General features: G+C 43.3%; 1 protein-coding gene across 1 annotated transcript in view; it reads left to right on the top strand.

Annotated features, from left to right (window-relative positions):
• Positions 1-5229, top strand: part of DCK (deoxycytidine kinase) — a 10952-nt gene extending 5723 nt beyond the window's left edge. Inside the window, exons 4-7 of the mRNA XM_017738942.1 lie at positions 523-670; positions 1616-1731; positions 2185-2284; positions 3955-5229. Of these exons, the coding sequence (XP_017594431.1) occupies positions 523-670; positions 1616-1731; positions 2185-2284; positions 3955-3981 (391 nt within the window). The 3' untranslated portion in view covers positions 3982-5229. The remainder of the gene's footprint in view (positions 1-522; positions 671-1615; positions 1732-2184; positions 2285-3954) is intronic.
• The last annotated feature ends 3739 nt before the right edge of the window (positions 5230-8968 follow it).

Genomic DNA, 8968 nt, shown 5'->3' with positions numbered 1-8968 from the left:
TGGGTTTGGAATGTCTCCAGAGAGGGAGACTCCATGACCTCCCTGGGCAGCTGTTCCAGCACTGTGCCACCCTCATGGAAAGAAGCTCTTCCTCATGTTCAGGTGGGACTTCTTGTGTTTTAGTTTATGACCAACAAAAAAAAAGCAAAAATAAATGCCTCATCCTGTGTTTCTGGATTCAAAAGGCGAGACTTGATAACTGAATCCCACCCTGTAATCCTTAGGTGTTGGAATATATTGCAAATAATAATGTGTTTTAATTTATTGTAAATAAATGACCCAGTGTACGAGCCAGTTGTGTCCTGTGGGTTATTCCTGCATACCTGAGCTGCAAATGTTGGTGGTCTTCATGCACACAGCTCCAGGAGGAGAATACTGGCTGTGTTTAGTTTCACTCCAAGAGTTTTTCAGAGATGCTGCAGTGTTACCACTCAGCTTCTTCTCTAGTTGCTGTACTTAAGGCAAACCAAGTGATTCCTGTGTCCAAGAGAATTTTTGTTTCCATCACTTTAATGTCCACAGATACATCTTTGCTGCTAATTTATACGAGTCTGATTGCATGAACGAGACCGAGTGGAGAATTTACCAGGACTGGCATGACTGGATGAATAAACAGTTTGGCTCGAGGCTGGCACTGGATGGGATCATTTACCTCCGAGCCGCCCCTGAGGTGAGGCGTACGAATGTGACCGCACAGAGAACAAGTCTGTGTTCTGGGCCTTGCCCCTCGTGGTTAGGGTTCAGCTCAGGCTGCCCTGTTCCCCTGAAGGCTGCAATACTTGAGCTGTGACTAAGTCTGGAAGTACTTAAAAAAAATGTTCTTGCAAATGTGGACTGCATGTATTAAAGTCAACCGTGATGGTAATGATTTGCTAATTTTATAAATGGAATGCATGAGAACAGTAAACCAGAAAATACTGGTGGAATAAAGCAAGCAACTCCAGGAAAGTACAGAGTAGCTCTAGGAGTAGCTGTTACATAGGGAATATGTACAGGGAATACATACAGCTGTACAAGGGATAGATACAACAGTTTACAGCAATGTTGGAGCTGATGTGGGCGTGGTCTGTGAAGCCCCTACACCTGCGGTGATGGGGCTAAGCCGCCCCGTATGCGAGGCCTTATGGCCGTGCTTTGATCTTGGGCCATCTAATACTTGGTTAAAATGAGAGAACAGAATAATATCTCTTTTGAGTATGAAACTTGCTTGAACAAGAGAAAAACGAGAGTTTAAAAGAGTTCTAGTGAACTTACAGATCACTTCCGTATTTCCTTGCTTCCAGCTTCTATGTCCTCAGTTTTGTTATGGTTGTAAAAAACTGTGGACTGTAACATGCTGGAGTAACTCTGAGGGCTTTTTGATTTTCTATTGAAGAAAAGCACGTATATTTTAATTACAAAGTGCAACACTTAAGCAATTTTTGCGTGTTGTTGAGATTTTAGGTGTGCTCAGAACGGGAACAAATGATTTAAACATTGTAAAACAGTTCCTAAGAGACAGAAACATATAGTGAGATTTTGAAATGCTCGTCTGTAACATCAGATGGATACTTCTGTGCTCTTGGCATGCAATACACCAATTTATTTATTTTTATTTAATATCTTTTGCCTTTAGAAATGCTTGAATAGGATTTACTTGCGTGGAAGAGATGAAGAACAAGAAATCCCCATTGAATATCTGGAGAAGCTTCACTACAAACATGAAAGTTGGCTCCAGCACAGGACACTGCGGTAGGGTTTGTCGAATGGTTCCTTGAGGATGGATAAGTCTTTGTGAGGATGTTCCACAGTGCTTTTTCCACCAGTGAAATTTCAGCTTTTCTTATGATATGTAAATCTAAACTGCAGGCCCATTTCTATCAGTGTTTCCTTAGTAGTAGTGTCTTTCCAGCATGTTCATTATTGCTTGGACATGCAGCCTGCAGAGCTCTGAGCAGCAGAGGCTTCAGCTGAACTCTCTTTAATACGGTCTTCTGTTATTCAGTGAGGTGCTGGGGGAGCAGAGTGTCCAGGAATGACTGATGTATCCCAGGAGCCACGCTGTAAATTCATCATTACTGGCTCTAATTTATAGATGCAGTTTTTTCTGCGGGATTCTTAACAATGAAAATGCTGACAGGGATTTGAATGCTCTCTGCTTTACTTCCAGCTACTAATATTTGCTTTGTTCCTCTCCCAATACAGAACAGACTTTGACTATCTACAGGAAATTCCAATTTTAACGCTCGATGTTAACGAAGACTTCAAAGGCAAAAAGGACAGATATGATCACATGATCGAAAAGGTAAAATTTCACAAGCAGAACTAACTGATGATTCAGGTTGCTGTAGAAATACACTTCACTGTCTAATCATCCTTCTAAAATATGTAAATCACAGAGTTCCATTCAGTTAATGAACAGTTTTACAGCCTACTGCAACACATATTTTAAAGCTAGGCCAAACCTTTACCATTTAACTGCTCAGGTGTTCAGTACTTGAATCCCAGTGGGATTCAAGTGAGGACAGCTTCTCTTTGATCTGAGTAGCTGCAATGACTTACAGACCTCAGCAATGGCTTGCACATGTTTTTCCATTCTTCAGAAATAAACTGTTCCCTCACAAGAAAAGCAGCTTTGTCCTTTGATCTCCATTGATCCACCCAAGAGTGGAAGTGTTCGCCTGATTAAAACCAGTCTTCCTGCTCGAGCTTGTTAATCGATGGAGTGACCGGACATGGCAGCTGTGGAAGGGAGCGTGCTTCCCGTCTGCACAAGATGACATAAGGCCAGGCTTGGGGAACTTAGCATGGGTGTTGGAGGAGTTTACTCCGGGGTAGCTGTCAGGTTGTCTGGGAACAGCCTATGCCCTGTGTTGGCCCTATTTTTTGGCATTTCCTAAATGGAGCCAGGGAAGAGGTACACTTGATGAGGCTGGGTGCACTGGGCTTTGTGGGGACCCAGACCATGTGTCCTTCCTTCTCACCTCTGTTGTGATGCTCATCCTGAAACTGTGCCTGGTGTGTAAATCTTGACAGGGTTCTCCACGCAGGATTACTGGTGCTGCTCTCTGAAGTGGAGGGTGGCTTTCTCGTGGTGCCTTTCAAGTTGGTCTTGGCACAGTTACGTGTTCCCCTCTCTACAGGAAGGGATTTGACCTCTTCTTTTTTCCCCCGCCTCCTTGAGCCCTGACCTGGGAAGGGAAGGGTCACAGCTGGAGAGTGTGATCCAAGATATGTTTCCATTTCACATCAAGAATTTGGACAAAACGTTTACAGATGGGCTCTGTGTAGGAGACTCTTTGCCAAAAGAAGAGCACCATGTCCTCCAGTAAATGGTCAGCTCCTTTCCATGGAGTAGCCTGGCTTGAGTGGACAGAGGAAAATGGTCCCAGTTCAGGCTCTTCCTAGGATGTTCCTGAGTTCCTAGGGATGTTCCTGAAACTTAAAGGCAGGAGTTGTGAGCCTAGCATTGATCTCCAGTATTGGATTTCTCCGAGCACTGTGGTTTTGGTAGGTATTGTTTTATTATTTCTTTGTCAGCCTCAGATTCCAAGGGACGTCCTGATTAGATGCACTGCGTTGTTCACTGGCATTAAATCTGGCTGCTGTTCAGGCAGTGGGCGTGACTCGGTGGTTTCCAAATGACAGCTCTTTTGAGGTGGCCATTTTCCTCCTCCTGCTTGGGTGACACCTGCTTGTAATGCAGTTCCTTTGTGACAGAGGGCTGTAGTTCAGGAGCACAGGAGGGGTGAGCATCATTCCATCGTGTCTCTCCCTGCATCTGCTCAATTACAGCTACCATGTCTGGAAACTTTATTGATGGACAGGTAACGGCACGGCTGAGCCAGAGCTTCTTTCTCCCCTGTTTCTTTAGGTTGTAGTAAAGCATAAAGCAGAGGAGAGGTAAATATGGTTGCTGTCTATTTCTGTTGATAAACACTTAGTGTGATTGACAATATTTGTTTCTTTTTGCAGGTCAAGGAATTTTTGTCCATGTTATAATCCTCTTTGAAGCGCAGACAGAGTCAAACCATTCCAAACTTCTGTGCGATCAAAGTCTCAAGTGCAGCTTCTTACTTCTTTTATAGGAGGCCTCTGGAGAGGCACGACTCAGTCCTGGTGATTTGGTTGTGAGGAACAAATAAACTTTGTGAATAGGGAAATTATTAAATAAATCGGTACATCTGTTCGGTGTTAAGTAACATGCACAAATTCTGAAGAGACAAGGATTCTGAGCATTCCCAAATGCTGTGCGAGTTTTTGACCAGACCAATGAGTTCTAGAGTATTTTATAGATGTTTTTAATTTATTTTGTGCCCAACTGCTATTTAATTTTCAAGAAGGTAGCAGGTTTTTAGATCTCTTCAGTGTTTTTTTAGTCGCGTGGATTTGTAATGGATGTTTTGTTGTTCCCAGGAAGTAAAAGGTTAAAACCATTTTTGCTGCTGAGGGAATTTTAATATAACCTGGAATTTTATATTTTAAGGTACACAAAAATGTTGTCTGATGCTTTTGGTGGAAGTTCTTTGTAGAATACACTGAATTAAATCCAAATGTGACTGAAATTGTGTATATAGCAAATGAATTTTTAATATGTGTTTCTATTATGCACTGCAAACTAGGATATTCGAGGCTTTTTGTTATCTAGCATGTTTGGGGTTTTCTTACCAATTTTTTTTTTAGCTTTTCCGAAAACAGTGCTGTTTTTGTTGCTGGTCAGTCCTCCTCTGGAGAGGAATACGTTTGCTTGCTAGGCACTGCACTGAGCAGAAGGGCATTTTGCAAACGGCCTCCATCTGTAAATGACATGTTGCTAAACCATCCCATAATCGCATTAGGGATGTGAGAGGTGGCTGCCTGCCTTTGTTGCAGCTGCTCCGTGTGTTCACTGGGCCTTCTGGGTGCTTATCCCAGATCCTGCACTCTTGGAAGTAGGTTTTTCTGTCTCACCTGCTTGGACTAAGAAGGGGAGACCTGTGTGGAGTAGCTGCTGCCTGAGCCTCTTGGTCCAGGTGCAGAAAAAAAACTTCTCAGGCTACCCATCTCAGGTGCTGGGTTTTATGAGCTGCTTTGTTCTGCTTTACACTTCTGAGTGCACAGTTGGTTTTTGAATTTTATTGTAAAGCTTTTCATTGTCTACCGTGGTGCTTCTACTACCTGCTTGTTGGAGATGGGATTTCTTGCTTTATGGCTGGAATTGTGCTGGCATTCTCTAACCATTGGCTGAAAAATAAAAGCGGTTGGAAAGACTTTTTAGTGCTTAATAGTGTTGGCTTCTTGTCTCATAAAAGAAGTAATATTGTGGATTGCTCGTGCGTAATACTGGTACAATGGATGACTTGAAGGTTATGGATTCTGGGTGTGTTTGATGTAAAAAAGTTCTCTAGGACTTCTGAGAAACTGTGACTGACTTCAGATTTTTTTCATGTGTGGGAAATGAACTTAGGCGATAGAGACACACAGCATTACATAAAGTGCATCGTGTGTGTGACTCAGTGCTCAGCACAAGAGCGTTGTATAATATTTATGTTGTAGTGGAAAGTAGCAGTAGTCTGGCAGAAAATCTTGTGCTGGACTTGAAGGTTGCACAGTAAAAGGAAAGATTTTAAGATCTTTGCTCCAGAAAGGAAGTGAGGTGGAATGGATGAAGATTCAGTTCAGATTTACTTGAAACACATAGTACAAGCTTTTAAAGCATTCTTGGCAAGAGTCTGAACAGTAACAACTTATTTTGACTAACGGTGCAATTATTTCTACAGTTTCAGCTGTCAAAATTGTGGATTTAATCACAGGAATTGGAATGACAGTGCTCGTTGCAAGGAAGTAAACATGTCTGAGTTCTAATAAAGGCTTCTTTTGAAACCCATCACAGAGAGCACACAGAAATTCTGTGGCAGGTTATCTGCAGCCTGTTCCAGAAAGCTTTACAAAATCTCTGCCTGCCAAGTTTGGGTTGGAAGGAGCAAAGTCATGACCAATTATAAGAATGTTTTTAATTGCTGTGGAGAAAAAAAACAATACCAAACCCCAAACACACACCCCACTGGTCCCCAAGCTCCTGGTGGATCTGAAAGTGGCTGGCCTGGAGCACACGAAGCTGCAGTTACTTGTATGTAGGACACGAACAGCAGCAGAGATGGCTTGAGACTGGTCTGCCTGTGCCTCGGCTTAAGCCTCAGCTCCAACAGTACCTCAGCCTTCCGAATCTGTCAGTATTTCCTTTGCTTAAATCTATTCTCAGGCTACCACAAACCAGGATTGTTGTGTTGGCTTTTGCCTTTTAGAGATGGGAAAAGTTTCTGAACTGGTGTCCACTGTTTGGTGAGGATCGTTTTTCAGCCTTTGAGTGTTGTGTCCCTTTCTCTTCCCTTGGGTGAGAGATACTCTGATGGAATTGCCTAGGAATGCTTGCTTGTTTTAATCAGGAGTCATCATGATCGGGAAACAAAATTGAGATGCTGTTTTTTTCCCAGTTAGAAAGCAGATAAAGTACTGATTAGTAGTGTTTTAATTGTTATGCACACACCTGTGTGAGCAATGGTCTTAATATTGCCTCATTTTATTCTCAGTCCTTGTGGCTGTTTTCTGTATAGTGGATTTTAAGTTCTCTTCTAAGTTAATCTCTTTTAAGTTCACCTTCTCATCTCTGGATGCTTCTTAGAACAGCAACCAATTTTGTAGGTAGAATCTAATTTTCTATAGTTCTGTGCCAGTTACTTACTTGTACTGTTTTCTATTTATTTAAGCAGACTTCGTAATAATGGAATTGTATATAAAATATGATAAGTATTGAATTGATTCTGTTCTTTCTCTAGTTATTAGATACCCAGGAATCTCTTTGTGAAATAAAAATGACCCAGGAGAAACTGACTGTGAACTGTTAAGCGTAGACCGGAGAAGTCTGTATGTATGTAGCAATAATTAGGTGTATCTTAGGACAAAATGGTGTGCAAGTGCTCTTGCCAAGAGATTTCAGCATAACCAAGTGTATGGGCTCCCAGGTGGGTTTTCCCAGCTCCTGTTTAGACTCTGCGTGACTGTGAGTAAATAAATCGCTCTTAGCCTCACTCTTTTCATCTTTAAAATATTGATATCTCCCCATGCCTTCAGGAGCCTGGGAGGATGCATTAGTTAATATTGATGTGCTGTTTTGTAGGTCTGAAGTGTGCTGTTAAATAATGGAAGAGGGGAGGCAGCCCTGGTTTTAGGTTTTGCTCTGGGATGTTTTGATGCCACTGGCCCAGGTTCATGGCCAATGGAAGTTATTTATTTGTTTAAAAATGTATTAAAAGCCATCTGTGCAATGTCAGCTGTGATAGTTCACCCAAAAAAATGAAAGCTGTAACCATTTGTGAAGAAAGGAAACCTAGGAGAAGTTTGGTCTTGAAATACAAACTGATGGCAAAACTGTGCTGCAGTCCCTGTAGTGTAGCGGTAATGGGGAGAAATCCATGCAGCAATCTGCCACAGGATGTCATTGTGTCTCACTCCCTGGGCTGGCTGCAAGAGGAGCATTGGGGCTTTAACAGTGAGTGGCTGTGCAAAAGGTAAAGAAGGAAGAGGTCACTTCCTTGCTCAGCCAGAGCATAAATACGGAATGAGATAAATCTTGCTCTCCGGGAGGAGGGAGGGTAATAGAGCAAACCCTGCTGGATTAAGTGAATGACTAGAAAAGGCTGAGCTAATGGCAGGGGTTTGGTCACCAGAAGGTCTTCGGTGCAGCCACCAGCTGTTTATGTGCTGTGAGTGAATATTAGCACATGGATAACACTAATCCCACTGTGTCTAAGCCATGGCAGCCTTCAGGGCTGAGCTCTTGGCCCGGACACAGCCCTGAGCAGTGCTGGTGCTGGCAGTTCTACTAACTGAGTCTATGCACAGTGCTTAATGTGCCAAATGAACCCGAACTGGGGATGGATCTCCAAAACGCTGATTGAAATCCAGTCGTGACAAGGAGTGTGGATTCCATACTGGGAATAAGCAGTGCAGGGGTTTATTTTACCTTAGGTGGCTATAGTGTAATGCTCAGAGTCCAAACTGGAGGCTGTTGTGTGCAGGTGACTTTTGTTCTTGGGTCCGAGTTTCAGTCTGTGGGTATAGAGAATATGAGAGCTGTGTAAATAACACTATGGTGCATGCTAAATGAGAGTGCAGGATATTGCTAATTTCTTGGATTTGTGCTGACTGCTCTTCTCAACGTCCTGGGCAGGCTGGACATTCCATATGTGTTCTCCAGGATGTCAAGGTTGTCCAGCTTGCACCATAGATGTTTGCTGGCTCATAGTACTGCCTGGCTTGGAAAAAGGCTGTTGGTTTCTGAGAGTTATTTACAAAAATGTTGCCACTGCAGCTCTTCCAGAGGACATCCTGTGCTTTCTCCTGTCCTGTATTTTGTGCTTTTCTCTCCCATTTCCTTCTAAGTCGTTGTGACTTGTCTTTTAATAACTGCTATAAACATGATCTCATACAAGCTGTAACAGACAAGTTAAAGCCAGTATTTCACTCGGACACAGCCTTCTTGAGGATGTGGCTTCTGCCCTGCTCCACTTGGCTGTCTTAGCTTTTCTAGCCCTCTTCTCTGCGCGGTTCTGCTGAGTTAGCCCATCTGATTGCCGGGGCTTTTCCTAACTCCTGGTTTCAGCATCAGCTACAGATGTATGCTGACTGACTGCGTGCTCTTTTCTCATCATTCCCTTCAGATTTGCCTCTGCTGGTTTGTTGAAACCATAGCTGTTGCTCTCTGCTGAGCTTCCACTGCACCTTTGGTGTTGTCTTTGCTGCTGCTCATGGCCTTTACCCTGAGCCCTCAGCCCAGCACAGTGGCCTCAGGTCATTGACTGGCTTGTTGGTCAGTCACCTGTGTCCTGTCTGTGCTGCGCCTCATGAGGAGAACACCCGCAGTCACAAACAGCAGGACTTGACTTTTTAGGTATCCTTCCTGATCCGCAGTGCTGCTGCTTTCCTGAGGGTTTCCTGCAATGGTCCAGCA

This window comes from Corvus brachyrhynchos, unplaced genomic scaffold, assembly GCF_000691975.1.
Source record: "Corvus brachyrhynchos isolate BGI_N302 unplaced genomic scaffold, ASM69197v1 scaffold597, whole genome shotgun sequence".
NCBI classification, from domain to species: Eukaryota; Metazoa; Chordata; class Aves; order Passeriformes; family Corvidae; genus Corvus; species Corvus brachyrhynchos.
This window is presented reverse-complemented; position numbering and strand designations above follow the sequence as displayed.